Raw genomic sequence first — 17868 nt, forward strand, 5'->3', positions numbered from 1 at the left:
GTTACTTTATTTTTATAAGTCTACTTTTTTTTTTGTCTTCCTTGTTCCTTGTAATATGATCGATTTCTTTTATAATGATTAACTATAATCCATTACGTACGTCAATGCTATGTAATGAGATGATGTAACTCTAGTCTCAAGTTCTAATATATATTTATTTAAATGATAATCAATAGAGAATCTATTAGAAATGCTTATTGAGTGGCTATATGCATTCAAAGTTCCATTAAGGTATATTTTATATTTCTGTTCAACGTCTAAATCTTTCTTTTCATAATTTTGATAAAATTCGGTGTTCGTTATATACAAATAAAGTTGAAATGTATTGAATGATTTCCTACTTTCATTAGCATTGATCCATACCAACATTGCATATTTCAATGCAATGTGAAAACAAACTGCCGAAGAGAATCGGTTGAAATGTAGGTAAATTGAAAATTATTTTAGTATAGATATACAACTAATCGCATATGTATAATTTCGAATTGAATTTTTAACTGATATCATTTTGACATGTTTTATCATCTACTAAAAGTGTACACAAAATCTCTGTTTTGAGAATTCGATTTCCGAAGGATAATGTTGTATTCGTCGGGAGTACAATTATATAAGTTCAACATTTTGTTCCGAATAAATACGATACTTTGAATTGGAATGAACTATGATGTGAACCAATTTTTTCCTTGTTAAATAACAGACTTAAGTAACAACGATAAAATCGAATAGATGATATCAAGCGTATATACTTCAGGGGATAAAGATTAAAACTCAACAATATGAAACATTAATCATTAATTGCAGCAGCGTAGGAAAACACAAAAAATAAAACAAATTAAGAAAACTGCAGCAACTTATATTGTTTCCATCAATTTGTTTGGGTCTCACTAACCACTTCGGGGTCAAATGGCCATCCCCCATGTAGAACCAAAAATACACTGAACTGAAACATATGAATTGTAAGTGCATTATTTGTTTGTATTCTGATCAAAAGTAGTCATAATCGAGCTGAAAATGTGTACCTTAAAATCATATTTGTAATTTACTACAAACTTGTAGGAATAGTGTTTACATGCGCGAGTAATTTGTCTCCATGCTGTCAGTAAGAAGAAAAGGTAAAAATGTTGATTTACAGTATTTTTTATTCATGTAAATTTCTACGGTCATCATACTATTACAATAATGATTTTGAAAGCTAATATTCCAAGCTTTTCAATGCTATGCAACTTTAAGGTGTCATTTATCATGGGAATACACAATGAAACATTGAAAATTACTTGTTTACTTGTAACATGTAAAGTAATGGAAACGTTAGAAGTGGTAAGTGAGACCTTGATAAGGCACAATGTAATTCAATACTCTCAGTATCTTCAATTTATATGTATAAGAGATGTTGCAAGGTGTCGGGATTACACAATATGTACCAATATAAGCACGACATGTACTTTTTTATCTTACCTGACCGAAGGCAATGTGAGATAATGCAACCACTTGGCGTCCGTCGTCATCATTTGTCTTCATCGTCCGTAGTCTTTGTCTGTCGCCGTCGTTAACAATTTTTCAAAAATCTTCTCCTCTGAAACTACTTTACCAATTGGAACTTGGTATGAATGTTCCTTGGGGTATCCTGCATAGACCTGATGTGGGTCAGACAGTAGTTTTTCGCATATATCTCAAAACCAGGTTTAGCAGGGTAAATTCTTACAGGGTAAAAGTGTTGATGACATGTATCTGTGGTCAAATTTTCCTTTTAATTCATTGAGCCATTTTGGAGTGATTGCCCTTTTTCAACTTCTTTTTTTTTTTTTTGCTATTTTTAATGTTATTTCTGCTTTCAAAATTCTTCTCTTTTGACACTACTTTACCAATTGGAAACAAACTTAAAGTCATTGTAAAGTCAGCCTCATATCTAGACCTACACTTAGAAATCGATGGTAAAGGAAAACTATTGACAAACTTTATGACAAACGTGATGACTTTTCATTCAAAATTGTCAACTTTCCATTCATCTGTGGCAACATCCCTTCGGCACCTACGTATGGAGTGTTCATATCACAACTCATAAGTTATGCCAGAGCTTGCCGAGACTACGCAGACTTTTTGTATCGCGCTACAATTCTAACAAATAGGCTACTAGAGCAGGGTTATGTTGCTACAAGATTGAAGTCATCACTACAAAAGTTTTATGGCCGTCATCATGAACTCGTGGATTGTTACAGTGTATCCATCTGCGCCATGAAAACTGATTTGTTCAACGTGTCATTGTTTCCCTTTCGCAACTCGGCGGATGTTTCTAGAAAAAACAGAGGACGCTTATCCTACCGGTGCACCTGGTCCATGCTCCCAGTTGCTCATTTGCTTTTGTTACTTTGTATGTATGATTTTAGTTACTTTATGTTCTTTGTTGTGTATGTCTGTTTTCCTGGATTACATTCTTTTGATTACCGCTACAACCTTGGTTCCCATGATTACTCTTTTGTATGCGAGTAATGCCCGTTCCTCATTTAACAATGGTACTCACTTTTACATTGATATTTTGTAAAGTATGTATTGAATTTCCACGTTTTATCGATGTCCATGCTGTCTTTTATAAGCAGTAAGTTAAACGCTTGTTTGAAGTTAAGACTTCACATGCAAAAAAGAAATTTGTAAAGGCGCCAAATTGTATGGCAACTAATTCCATTTTATTGCAGTATTATTGTGATGTACCCTTTTACTTATAAAAACACCAATTCTTATTTGAGAATAACAAATAAGTTAACTATAGCCACATTTAAAAAGGTAAAAGGAAATTTCAAATAAAATGTATTAAAACGCAAAAATTGAGGCCCTATGACCATCATCAGGAATTAAAAGTACCAACTTTTAAAAAACACTGTCCACCCAGACCCTTGGTAATAATTTCCTATTTGAATCTGTTATAAATTATTTAACTTAACTGAGTCAGTATGTAAGTCAACTAACAGAAACAGGAATTAAATGTCCAACCATACTTAATTTGAACCAGAAGAATTTACTCGAATTTTTCGAAGCATGATCAATTTCGGAAAATAATTTAAAGACAGGGGGTGTAGAAATAAATTAATAGTTTGATGTTGAATTTTTGTCGCTACTTAAGTGTTGTTTTATCAATTTAAAGAGTACCACTGTGTGTTATTCATGAAACTCATACAAGAAGTTTTTTTTTGTTTTGTTTTGTTTTGTTTTGTTTTTTTTTGTTTTTTTGTTTTTCGTTTTTGTTTGTTTGTTTGTTTGTTTGTTTGTTTGTTTTTAGTTTGTTTTTTTTTTTTTGGGGGGGGGGGTGTTCGAATTATCTTAACTTTTCTGAGCTCTCTTTCTAAGTCTTACTTTTGCTTCTGTAATTTGAAAATCGTTTTTCTATTTTTCAGCGTTTAAGTGACAAAATTAAACGAAACACTTTTAGGCGGTATTGTTAAGTTCTCCCAATCACTGTCACATACTACCTTAAAAACAAAAACGAAAAGAAAAGAAACTTTTCTAGAAACAATGTAATACAACCATGACAAAATAAGATCGCAAAGGAAGTAAGTAGTATTATTTGCGTTTTTACTGGTATTATACTGAATTTAAGATATGTCAAAAACACCAAACACACGCTTAATGTAGGTGTCATTAACATATCATGTTGCCCTTTCGGGCTCGATTTATATTAGTCTGGTCTACAAAGCTGCAACTATCCTGATAACGTCGTCCGCACTTTTAATGTCAGGTTGTCACTGTATGGATTGACTGATTTTCTTTCATTATAAGCCCATGATTAAAAATACACGTGACCTTTTTACGATATATAACCTGGTATTTTTTTGTATTTGACCATCATATGGTGATCAAAATTCTGCAAGGAATTCTTGTCTTTTTCCGGGTTTTCTAAAGATTTCAAGGTTTTTTATTTAAGTTATTTCTCCTTTCTAAATGGTATATGTTTTGCATGCTCGCTAAAGCTCTAATTTGAAAGTGGAAATTTTACCTTCTCGAGTGGAGACCATTAATAAAGGAGAATATATATCGTATTTGGCTCAAGTAAAAGATGAACAAATATTGAATTTTTATCCCCCTTACAACTACATTTTTAAGATTGAAATGTTTCATTTAATTCAAATAGAATACAGATATAATACTACATTACGTTATTTGTTGAAGTAGAGTCTACTCTATAATCTATAATTAAATAAAAAAAAACTACAGCAAAATATAAAGAGGTACAAACCCAGAGGTTAAATTTACTAAATTAGAACTACTTATGTGATTAATTGAAGCGTTCTTAACAATGATAAAGACATGAATAGCATTTGTAATTAAAGCTTGTTGGGAACATAAGTATCTTGAATAATATTTTGCATCCTTGTTTACGTTTCAAACTCACTGTGGAAGCTTGGAGACAGAGGTAACAAGAAAACACATGACGTTTTATAGGATATTGACCAACAATGCATTGAACTGTAAGTTATAATGTTATATAATTGATTACATTATCTTTTATGTTGTTTTTTTTTAATTTTATTGTTTTCTTTTCAGTAATTAAGGTTCGCTAATTATTATATTTATTTCAATTTCAATGTACATGGCATACTTGAGATTATACGGAGACATAAATATATCCTGACTAACAAATAAAAAAAAACAGATAAAAAACACACTGAAACATAATGCGCTGCTCATGAAACACGACCTGAATTGTCAAAGAATAAAAAATAAAGGTTTAAATTAAGACGCAAAACATAAACTATCATTGATTAAGTACTTTTCGTAAATTTTAAAATTGCTAATTTCAAACAAATGATAAAAATCACTGAACAAAGAGTTACCTCCCTTGAAAAGCATATCTACCATAAAATAAAGTTCTTTATATTAGTGCTCATTTACAGTTTTTCCATTTTATTTTTATACAATAACACAATTCAAATAAGTTAGCTAACTTAGAATGTTTAAATTAAATGAAAAAAAGAGGAGGGGTTGTTACATGTGCTCCCATACACATGGATGAATTTCTACTAAATGCATAACAAGAACATTTGGATTGAAAATAGCATCTTGTGAAAATAACACAAGATTTTATTTCTGTCTTGTAGATAACACTTCTAAACTTCAGTGAAATTAGGTCTTCTCTCTTTCATATATGGTCTACGTCAATAAAAAAATCACAGTTGAAATAATGTTTTTCCTATTTATACTAGAGAAACACTAATTATAAAAATTACTTAGTTTTTGAGTTGATGTAAAATCATACTCCTATTACATGTATTACAAATCATACTACAGACTAGTAATACTTTGAAAAAAGCTCACTTATTGATGGAAATATCAATTTTTAAAACTGCTTATATTTTGATTTTAATTTTATTTCAAGTCACTCATACAAATTCACAGTTAGCATATTTTTAGTTACATAATACTTGTATACAGTGAAGTATGCTTGTTCACCAATCTCACTCGGTTCTTTATTTTTCTTGGTTTTCATAGACAATTCCACTCTGTTTGTTTTGGACTTTACTTGAAATCTCCACCATCTTTACAGGGCAATAAGCTAAGAGACTCTTCACTTTCTGCACAAAAATCCAATCACTTGGGCAAAATGTATATCTCCCACACTAATCACAGCCATTGATAATTTGTAATAAATAATTTCACAGAATTTGCTTACTACCAGAGGTTTCACTTTCCTCAAATACATGTTCATGTATATCACATGTTTAACAACTTTTTCTGATAAGGACCCATCCAGTTATGTTTTTGTTTTCTGTGAATTGTAATCACTCTCATTAGATTAGTTATTGAGTCTGCACATGGTACTTGCCAACAACTACATATGTACATTGCAACCTCTGTAGTGCTAGTTGCTCCATGGCGAAAACACATTTCTTCCATCAGTGTGTTTTTAAGAGCAAACTACTTTCTGAATGACTTTTCACTGCTAGGTTCTGAGCAACTAAACCTCCATTTTTAATATTACATTTCTCTTCAGATATGCATTCCATACATGTAGTTGCATTTCATATGGTTCTTTTAAAACCTGAAATGTAGAGACCAAATAATAATCTATTCAAATAGTTTAACTTTTAAGCCACCATACTGAAAAAAAACAACGTACATGTATGACTGTTTTAATGAATACTGCTATATAGTTTATAATATAGAAGAGTAATCAAGGGAACCAAAGTTATAGCGGTAATCAAAAGAATATAATCCAGGGACAAAGACCAGACATGGAGAACAGACATACACAACAAAGAACATAAAGTAACTAAAATCGTACATACAAAGTAACAAAAGCAAATGAGCAACTCGGACTCCACTAAAAACTGGGGGCATGGAACAGATGCATCGGTAGAGTAAGCGTCCTCTGCATTTCTAGAAACACCCGCTGAGTTGCTCATAAAAAGTCAAGTCCGGGGTAGACAAACTAGGAAAGGAAAACTATGACCCGTTGAATAAATCAGTTTTCATGGTGCAGATGGATACACCATAACGATCATAAAACTTCTGATGACTTCAATCTTGTAGCAACATAACCCTGTCCCAGAAGCCTATTTGTTAGACTTCTAGCGCGGTACAAAAAGTCTGCATAGTTTCGGCAAGCTCTGGCATAACATATGAGTTGTGATATGAACACTCCATACGCAGGTGCTAAGGGATGTTCCCACAAAATACTGTTTTAATACATCTGGTATTGATAAGCGGTTTTGGACAAAAATGCCCAGGATTTTCAGTACAATATGGACCATTTGTTCTGTGTACTCTTAACTGTATCACATTGATATACATTTTTCTCTATTAATACGCCAACATTAAGTGAACATTCAGTAAATTACAACTCCTACTACATTGTATGTCTTAAATAAGGATGCTAATTCTTATTTAAATGTCTTCGTAATGTATTGACAGATTATAAATAATTCAAGGGATTTTAATTTGGTTAACTGCTAGCTATTGTTAACACTGAGATTCAATTTTTATTTGCATGCATGAGAAGGGTGTAGCATAATGCCCAGTATGCTGTATACTTGCATTTGTCTGTTTGGGGCAATTTCAAGGCATACTGTTGTTGTGGGAATTCTTGCACCACTCAATGTACATGTAGACCCATATTGACATTTTTCTCTCATTTGTTTTTATCATTTATGGTTAATATTCTACAGAGTATAATGCAGTGTAGCTTATCATGACAGCATTATAATCATATTGTATTTATTGATTTTAATTTATCTTAGACTATTGTGGACTTTTAAATCAGGGGTGGATTTAGGCCGGGGTGTTGCAGGTGCGCGCCCCCTCCCCCGCCCCCAATAAAATTTGCAAAGCATGGGTTTTCAGGGGTAGATTTAGGCAGTTTTAGTCTAAAACTTCAATTTCTCGCTAATTTTACCACAAACATACCTACAATGCACCCACTCTTGAAGAATATTTCAAACATTTAACCTCAAAATATTTTAACTGTGCGCCCCCTCCCCCAATCTAAAATCCTGGATCCGCCCCTGTAAATCATTATAAGACATGGAAGAATTTCATTCAATAATTCTCTGGAATATGATATTACCCATTTAATATCACTTCATTTTAGTACAGGGTAGCTTTCTGAAATACTAAACAACTGCCAAAATGTGTGAAGTGGAATTGAGAACCAAGGTGCCAGTGACACATATTTCATGACCTACATTTGTACATGTAAATGAACAACCCCTCATTCTTACATGAGTGTGGTGGTTGATGTCTTTGATCCCTGGCTGAGATACGCCAGAATATAAAATTGCCTAGCCTGTGCCATATGAGAGATGGCATTATAAATGTTTGACAGGGAAACAGAATAATCAGTTTGACAGCCTACCTGCAGGCTGTTACTACTCTCAGGTCAAGCACCAGGCAAGGTAAATTTGAATGGTCAAACATTCTCTTCCTGAAATGCATGAAAAAATTGAGGAGAATAATTCAAAATAACAAAAATTGGATAGAAATGGACATTATTCAAGTGACAGATGAATATGAAAAGCTAGCTATGAATTTCAATTTGCCTTGAAAACACAGGCCCTCATTTCAGACAGAGCTTTGCTCTCTAAGTACTACCACTCTTATGCGCTAATGGGGTGTGCTTTAATATTATGCTTTGTAGCCCACCATGGCATGACAATGTAAAATATTATTTGATACATTGTACGTAAGACTTTGAAAATCATACCTTTTTAAACTGTAATTTATAAAAGATGAAGTCCCCATAATGGTATTCAATAGCAATAGAATCAGATACCGAATACAATGTCCAGTGGACATTATGTCATTGCCTTTCATACCTGGCTCCATTGTGTGTGGTGCTCAGAATAACTGGAAAATCATAGCTACTGCCATTTTATTTATATTTAGTAATTTGAATGGTTACAACTAGTTGATATAAAAAAAATGAGCAACCTCAATGGCTACATGTTTGCAGCTAGGGACTGATATAATTTCAATTCACAAAGTTTTACCAAATTGTGTAATTTGTTAAGAAAAATAAATTGAAGATGATGTAAAGATGTAAAAGGCACACATTTTTTTTTAATTTTTAATTTACTCTACTTCATGCTCTTACAGGTTACATCTGCCTCATAGTATACATGTATTTGTATTTTTTACTTACCAGAATCAACTGGTATAATATGCCAGTGGTTGCACAAGTTCTTCCCTGGTCTGATTTCTCCTTCTGACAGTGCAGTTGATGCGAATAATCTTATAAAGTAATAGTACATTGTCCTCCAAAGCAGATTTTTAATGTTTATGGCTGATCTTAAAACCAACATCATCTTTGTAGGGAACAAATTGATTCATTGTAAGAAGTACATGTAGGAATATGATTTCTGGTATTATTACATGTGCATAGACTGGCAATGATTTACACTTTTTAAGTGCTTTAGAGTGTCTGCCCTACATGTACAAATTATTTTCTGCTCTTTAAAACGCAAAACAGATGGACAAGACCCAAAAGATGAACAAAACTTCTTAGTGTAATGGGGGGTGCCATCTTTTATGGAGTTGAATAGTAATTTCCCAGCATAACATAAATAAATTACTAGGTATAGCTTTTTTAAATAATTTGCTGACATTCATGGCCAGAGATGATTGTTAGAAACAGGGTTTTCATTGGAAATAATTTGCTACATATTTATTGCAACGTAAATTCAGGCCTATATCAACAGTCATTTATTTCTAAACCGGCAAAAACAAAAATATGCCAATTGGCACATATGGAGAGGAAAAGTTGGTTTACCCAAACCAGTAGATTTTCCAAAACATAATGCGTCCATTCTATGCTTTTATACTGGGTAAAGTTGATACTAATTAAACCATAGCATATATGAAGTCATTTCGCGTGGTTGCCATAGCACCATGTCAATTACTGTTTTTAAAAAAAATGTTACTCATACAAGATTTTTGTCATTACTTAACCATTTGTATTGCTAGTTTTTGGAAATAACAATCCACAAACCATTTTTTTTAATTTAATTTTGTCACTTTTGGCTCGATATTTTTCACTCATTTTTATGCATTTCAACCCCCCTTTTAAAATTATAACAAAAACAAGACGACAGTAGGACATGCATTTTTATCCTTTAAAACACTTATACTTTTAAAATTTATCACAATTTCGGGGTTTGCGAATACTGCAGAAATTAATATTTTTCAATATTGCGTGGTTTTCTCGTTTTATAACGTCATAACGTTATATATATATAACGTCTAAGAAAGTGACGACTCTATTCGCTACACTGCTCCATCCGCGGATCAAATTGATACAGGGAAGATAATGTAAATATATAGAAGGGTCTGAAAAATTCCCAACGATTAGAATTGCATAGAATGCACGGCGAGGATCAACATAGTGTGTTAATACAAGAATACATACATATATATATATAATCAAGTCTAAACCACACCCCAACTTTAGAATCGATGCGAGGTTGCAAATTTGCGATGCAAATTTGGTCGCGCCCGCAGCGGACTTCGACCCCTTTCTCTTTTCTGACTTCTATGGCAACACCGGCAGCACCAAGTACAACGCTCTAGACCACTTGGCCAACTATAAAATACAAGAAGTCTAATGAGGTGAAGCAACTCTACCATCTTACTTGCTAGTACATTACTATATAGATACATATAATGCACGGCGAGGATGTACCAACTCAAGCACCATAGACCACTCGGCACAGATGTCAGAGAAAGAGTAGGGTTTCGAATCCCGTTGCATCGCAAATTTGCAACCTCGCATCGATTCTAGAGTTAGGGTGTAGTTTAGGCTTGATTATGTGTGTGTGTGTGTGTGTGTGTGTGTGTGTGTGTGTGTGTGTGTGTGTGTGAAACTACCAACCTGTTTTTTTTTAATTTTGTTTCTTGTTTGTTTTTAGCGTCGGTTGTTCATTTGACGGTTGTTACATAAACATGACAAGTCATCCTACATATGATGAAGTCTTAGGAGGTAATCGAGCCATTGCTGTGACAAGGAACACAAAAACCAATCCAGATCCTCATGTTATTCCTTTGCTCAGGTTGTTTGCAGGAATACAAATTATCATTGGAGTTACATGCATTGTTGCAAGTTTTGTTAGTATAAGCAAGCATATCACTACAGGATATTTTGTACTAATGCTTTCACCATGGGTAAGTAAACACATAACGATTGACGTACAGAACACGCAAACATAAAAATGGTACCACATTCACACAAATCAGAATCAAGTCTGAATTATGTCTAATGTCATGTCATAATGTTAACTTTCATTATTGTATACAATACACCATTAATTATTGGACAGTCAATTTGTAGTTACTTGGAAGAAATACTATTGATAAAGGCGTCTCTTTCATAATAAAACTGTGTAAACCAAACGTTCAGTTTTTGCATGCTGATATGTTAACATTCAAATGATTTTTTTTAATCTGATTCGAAAGAATGAACATCGTTTGGCTAGATCCTTGGCTAGATCCTTTAATCTCAGTTTCTGCTATATAGATGACGTATTATCTTTAAACAATCCTAGATTTTGGGATTTTATACATCGCATCTACCCCAAAGAACTTGAAATAAAGGATACTACAGACACCATTAAGTCAGCCTCATATCTTGACCTACAATTAGAAATCGATGGTAAAGGAAAACTATTGACCAAACTTTATGACAACGTGATGACTTTTCATTCAGAATTGTCAACTTTCCTTTCATCATTGGCAACATCCCTTCAGCAACTGCGTGTGGAGTGTTCATATCACAACTCATACGTTATGCCGAGACTACGCAGACTTTTTGTATCGCGCTAGAATTCTAACAAATAGGTTTCTGGAGCAGGGTTATCTTACTACAAGATTGAAGTCATCACTACAAAAGTTTTATGGCCGTCATCATGAACTCGTGGATCGTTACGGTGTTTCCATCTGCGCCATGAAAACTGATTTGTTCAACGTGTCATAGTTTTCCGTTCCTCTTTCGTCTACCCCGGACTTGATTTTTTATGAGCAACTCGGCAGGTGTTTCTAGAAAAGCAGAGGAAGCTTACCCTTTCGGTTCACCTGGTCCATGATCCCAGTTTTTAGTGGATTCCAACTTTTGTTACTTTGTATGTATGATTTTAGTATATTTTCTTTGTTGTATATGTCTGTTTTCCATGTCTGGTCTTTTTTCCCTGAATTACTTTCTTTTGAATACCGCTATAACCTTGGTTCCCTTGATTACTCTTTTCAATTTTCGATAGATTGTAGACTAAACTATAAAACATTAAGAATATACTTACACCACATAGTTTAATGACATCTTTAATATATATTTTCATATTGAGTTTGTCCTGACGGGCATATTCCCTTGCCTTATGGCAGAGCGTTACAGACAGGCTTGGAGATGTTTGGTAGGTTATTTGACAAAATTAAATAAATACTTAGTTCAATCTTGTTATGTACTCCAACAAAGTTTGATACAATGAAATACGGCATAATGCTATAAGGCCTTGAAATCAATTATTTATTCATTCATTTGTTTTTTTCTTTTTCAATTATCATTGCTTGCATGTGTCTTTTCTATCTTAGACTGCTTAGCTTTCAATTGTCCAATGTTGATGGTGGCATTAATACTCAGATCTTACCCTAATTCCTGATGTTAATATGTAATTTTTTTTTGAACATGGCTAAATGTGTTTTGGTTATCAAGTTGGAACCTTTACAAAATTCTTGTGTTAAAATGCAAATGTAGCAGATTCTGTTTAATATTATATATAACATGTCATGACCGCAACATTTATAATGAAATGTGAATATATTTTATATATTTCAATATTCGTTTCTCCAATCCTGATAATAATAGAGGCTTTTTATGTAAGTTGTGATGAGTGGTTATACGACTGTTCGACAATGATTGGTGTATATTTGTTGTAATTAAACGTCTTAAATTGTGAAGTTGTGGTTTGTTATATCCAATTTGCACCCAATTTACCATAATTTGTACTTAACCTCGTAATAAATGCAACATTCTAGACCCACAAAGTACAAACCTGTTGCCAAAATCATTTGACATGAAATGAACTAAGGCATAGAAAATTAATAAATTCTTCATAAAATTATATGTAAACATTAATAGATAATTCTTTTTTAAACCAAACTCAACAACTTATTTAAAACCTTAACAAATAATAAATACAGCATTGACATACGGAATTTCCCATCCAGTCCGTGTGTGTGTGTGTGTGTGTGTGTGTGTGTGTGTGTGTGTGTGTGTGTGTGTGTGTGTGTGTGTGTGTGTGTGTGTGTGTGTGTGTGTGTGTGTGTGTGTGTGTGTGTGTGAAATTTGTAAGTAAATTTGTAGGCTCATAAAGAAGTTATAGCTAAAACATTTTGCATTTAGCGGTCCTTTCTGTTGTTTTCTTAGTAAGCTTAGCTTTTGATTTTAATTTACATTTCAATATTGTCTACCAAAGCAGTAAAAATAATTCAGGGCTATAACAACATTTTAATTTTATTGCTATTGTACAAATTGAAAAACGCTGTAACGCCTACCCTCTTGATGCACCTGGTCCATGTCCCAGTTTTTAGTTTAGGCCGAGTTTTTCATTTACTTTTGTTACTTTGTATGTATTGTTTTAATTGCTTTATGTTCTTTGTTGTGTTTGTCTGTTTTCCATGTCTGGCCTTTGTCCCTGGATTACATGCTTTGATTTCTGCTAGAATATTGGTTCCATGGATTACTCTTTATACATTTTAGATAACATTATCAAGAGATGGGGAAATTCAACAGACGGTTGTAATTCTAAGTGCTATAGTGGAAATTGTTGTGGCTATTATATCAGCATCTGTTGGTTGTTGTTGTTCACCACTGGATGGAATAAAAATTTATGTAAGTGGTATTGTTTATGATATTTTTACTGCTCGTACTATTGTTTAAATCATATTTAATAAAAATGTAAATGCCATCACACATACAGTTTTTTAAATCACTGAGTTATGAACTATACTTACTCGAGACTATGTGAATTTAACATCAAATAATTTTTTTTAAATGTATTAACGAGAAACTTGAATATCAGCATGAATAGTCAGACCGTGATCAAATGGAGTTTCCATGATTTATTTTTTTTTTAATTCTAATAGGACAATAACTGTACTTTTTTACATTTGCGTGATCTATTACGGTCACCTTTGACCTTTTGAGAAAAGTGCGAACGATGTAAGATATGGCAATAGTCGTTTGCATTATAATGTCACAGTGTTCACACAATGTTTCATTCATTGACGATTCTTATTGTTTGGTTTCATGCATTATGGCGCACGCGGCACGTGGCACGTGGTGAATGCTACCGAGTGTTTATGTAAGTGATTTTTACGGGATAGAATACTTTTTTCAAAAACATAATGTTTAATATCTTTATTTATCAAATATGAATTTGAATTTGATATTCATTCACGCTACTGAAATTAATAAAAACAGCTGATTCATTGTAAACATCGGAATATTCCATGTGTTTGTTTTTATGATCAAAGTGGAATAATTTTCATACACATACACATGCCACGCCCAATAAGTCGCTTTTTGCTCATATGGCAATACACAATTGACAACAGTTGTGGTCTCAAAGCCTATTAAGGACATCATATTAGAATAGTTATTTACCACCATCCTTGGGTTAAAATAATCATAGTAAGGATTATTTTATCAATGAGCTGAGCAAGCACTTAAACTGTTTTGCAAGACTAATATTGTCTTTGTTTTAGTTTTTAAAATATGTAGTTAATTATAACATTTCTTAGCTATAGCAATATAAACGGTTCTGGAACGTTATAAATAAATTAAATTTCTAGTCCATTCTACAAATGCTTCGATTGATTAGATTCTATTTGTTCATTTATCCCAAAGAAATTGAAATACATGATACCACACTGTGAAGTTAGCCTCGGGATCGGTGGTAAAGGAAAACTATTTACCTTACTATACGACAAACGGAATGATTTTTTTATTCCGTAATGTCAGGTTTCCATTCATGGCAACATAACCTCGGCACCTGCTTATGGATTTTTCATATAACAACTCATACGTAATGCCAGAACCTGCCGTGACTACGCAGACTTTTTGTACTGTGATAGACTTCCTACAATGGGCTTCTGGAGCACGGTTATGTTGCTGCAACATTGAAGTCATCACTACAGACGTTTTAATGGTCGTCATTATGAGCTCTTGGATCGTTATGGTGTATCCATTTGCACCATGAGAACCGATTTGTTCAATGTGTCATAGGTTTCCGTTCATGTTTTGTCTATCCTGGATTTGAAGTCCGAGTTGTTTATTTACTTTTGTGCCTTTTTTGCATCATTTTTGGTTATTTTGCTTTTTTTTTGTTTTGTTGCGTGTCTATTTTTCATGTCTACTTTTTATCTCTTGATTACATTCTTTTTATTTCCGCTAAAATTTTGGTTCCCTTGATTGTTCTTTCAAGTACACCTAATTGTTATAAATATTGATACCTCTCGGACAAACTAATCTAAAATTTTGAATTTGAGGGAAATTAATATGATCCAAATGTAATATTACATTCTTGTGATTTTCGCTAGCATCCTGGTTGATTATTCCATTATCATAATATAGATTGTGTGTTCAAAGAGGAATCAAGGGAACCATGGTTATAGCGGTAATCAAAAAACGTGGAAATGCAATACATGCTTTACAAAATATCAATGTAAAAGTGAGTACCATTGTTAAAATGAGGAACGGGTATTACTCGCATACAAAAGAGTAATCAAGGGAACCAAGGTTGTAGCGGTAATCAAAAGAATGTAATCCAGAGACAAAGACGAGACATGGGAAACAGACATACACAACAAAGAACATAAAGTAACTGAAATTATACATACAAAGTAACAAAAGTAAATGAGCAACTTGGACTCCACTAAAATCTGGGAGCATGGACCAGGCGCACCGGTAGGGTAAGCGTCCTCTGCGTTTCTAGAAACACCCGCTGAGTTGCTCATAAAAAGTCAAGTCCGGGGTAGACAAACGAGGAAAGGAAAACTATGACCCGTTGAATAAATCAGTTTTCATGGTGCAGATGGATACACCATAACGATCCACGAGTGCATGATGACGACCATAGAACTTCTGTAGTGATTTCAATCTTGTAGCAATATAACCCTGTTCCAGAAGCCTATTTGTTAGAGTTCTAGTGAAAACAGACAAATCTGAAAGTTAAAGTACACAAATAGATATGAAAAAAATTCAACAAATGTTCTACTTCCATCGAATTACAAATCAACTTGTTACTCCTGGGGAAACACATTAAGCAGTCTATCAACCTTTATGTATCTTCAGAAAATCTATACATATTTATCCTATTTTGATATAATGGTTTCGTATAATCACTGTTTCACTTGTTGGCTTATTATTTTATTTTCTTCAAACTTTAATCCATTGAACAACCACTGAATTAAATCAAGAGTCGTATTTAAAAATTGGTATCTTAATTGGTACCCATTATTTCGTACAAAACCAAGCTTAAATTAGCAATTACTGGAATTCATGTTTTAATGAGGATATATAAGAAATGTTGTTTTAATAGACTGCTGATCGTACATCAACGACACAAGTACCAATCTTTGGAAGGGGGCAGGAAATAAATCATGGTTATAGGTAGGTGGCATATTTATTGATTATCACAAGAATCAAGAAAAGCAATTATTGTTTTTCCCGATAAGTAAGTAAATGATGTTAAATCATGTGTGAATTATTTGGTAATATACGCATGACTATGATATGATATGAAAAAATAACAATTTTGTCTTATATTAATTTAATTAGATTTTGGTCAATAACTTAGGCTCCTTTAGTAGGAAATCTATTAATAAAATGTAATATACAACTCCAACAATAAATGTCACTTCAATGAAGCAGTTTTGTAAAGACAATAATGTTTTTGTCATCTTTTAAAAATAGAAATGTTACAACTGTAAGTAATGAAGGACAACAGTACAGAACATCTAGTGGAATAGCCCTTCGAGATCAGTATTTGGAGTTGAGGGCTAATGTTTCTACTAACAATTACGATCAGCTACAAAACAAACTCGTTGAACAAAGTACTCATACATCTGTAGAACTGTCTAGTACTGTGACTGAAACTGACAACGGAACAAATGAAGCAACTTATTTAAAACCAATTTATATCGACCAAAATAAAGATGATTGTGATAGTGTTAAACCAACTGTTGATAATAATGTTACTGAACATGAAAAATAGTCGCCCTTTTTAAAAACTGAGAATTTATAGTTCACACTTTGTGAATCCTTGTGGTTGAATTCTGTAATATGTCGAAATAGACAATGCTAATGGTTGAAATTCTAGTACATATATCATGATCAATATTGCACGTTACTAGATAGACTAGTATACCATTTCCGGGTGTAGGATTGATAAAAGGATCGACTACGCACTTTATTTTTTACCAACTGATGTTGTAGTAGCTATATATATATAACTGTATAAAATGTATTTTTTAATAATTCCATTACACATCTTCATAATCCGTTATTGAATAGTATAGATATTTTAACTTAGACAGGAGCTTTTTATATTAGTCCCTTATACACACTTTCTAATTTGTTATAAATTGAAATAAATAAATAGTGCCTGTAGTCACTCTCTATCATCCTCTAAGCTGAATGGTTTTTTTATCTTATTATACAGAATGTTACATTTTCATTCTTTTTCAAAGTAAGTCAATTTTTTGTTTTGTATGTTTATCTTTTGCTTATATTTTCTTCATTAAAATATTTTATTTTCTTTCCAGTCTGCATTCATTTCAAACAGTAAACGTCAACTGTGAATCGCACCCCTCTAGTGTCGTTTATATATACCATGTATCTGGGGTGGACTATTTCCCAGCTCACACACATAAATGTCTTTTTTTTTTTTTGTTCTTTTCACGTTGCACGAAGCACAATACACGACTGATCATGTCCACCGGAAGTATTCATCTCTTTTATTTGTTTATTTCGGAATCTATTTTGCAAGACAAAACTTATCATAGATAACAGTAAACAGTGTACGTCTGTTCGTTGTATTTTGTTGATTGCTAACATCTCACATGTAGTTTTACATTAATGTGTATTATGCTTTGATAAACACATTCGGTAAATACAATTTCTAAATGTCTGTACATGTGTTCTGATATAAAATCACATTTATATTCATTTTACAAGGTATATTGCAAAAACATTTTCATTGGCCTGTGATATAAAAATATTGAAATTTCATAAAAATCTGGTTAACGTATACTCTTATGTTAAATATCAAAGTATTTTTGGCTTGTGCGATACATCTCATTGCTAGTAATATGAAAAGAAAGAAATCTTGTGGAAAATAA

The 17868-nt window shown here is 32.8% G+C and overlaps 1 protein-coding gene across 1 annotated transcript in view; it reads left to right on the top strand.

Annotated features, from left to right (window-relative positions):
* The window catches only part of LOC148608494 (uncharacterized), a 42720-nt gene extending 25435 nt beyond the window's left edge, over nucleotides 1-17285 (top strand). The window contains exons 2-6 of the mRNA XM_088545801.1: nucleotides 10389-10641; nucleotides 11814-11879; nucleotides 13226-13357; nucleotides 16068-16138; nucleotides 16442-17285. Of these exons, the coding sequence (XP_088401927.1) occupies nucleotides 10423-10641; nucleotides 11814-11879; nucleotides 13226-13357; nucleotides 16068-16138; nucleotides 16442-16742 (789 nt within the window). The 5' untranslated portion in view covers nucleotides 10389-10422 and the 3' untranslated portion in view covers nucleotides 16743-17285. The remainder of the gene's footprint in view (nucleotides 1-10388; nucleotides 10642-11813; nucleotides 11880-13225; nucleotides 13358-16067; nucleotides 16139-16441) is intronic.
* The last annotated feature ends 583 nt before the right edge of the window (nucleotides 17286-17868 follow it).

This window comes from Perna viridis, chromosome 9, assembly GCF_037379345.1.
Source record: "Perna viridis isolate PV_CMFRI_1.1 ecotype Kerala chromosome 9, ASM3737934v1, whole genome shotgun sequence".
Taxonomy (NCBI): Eukaryota; Metazoa; Mollusca; class Bivalvia; order Mytilida; family Mytilidae; genus Perna; species Perna viridis.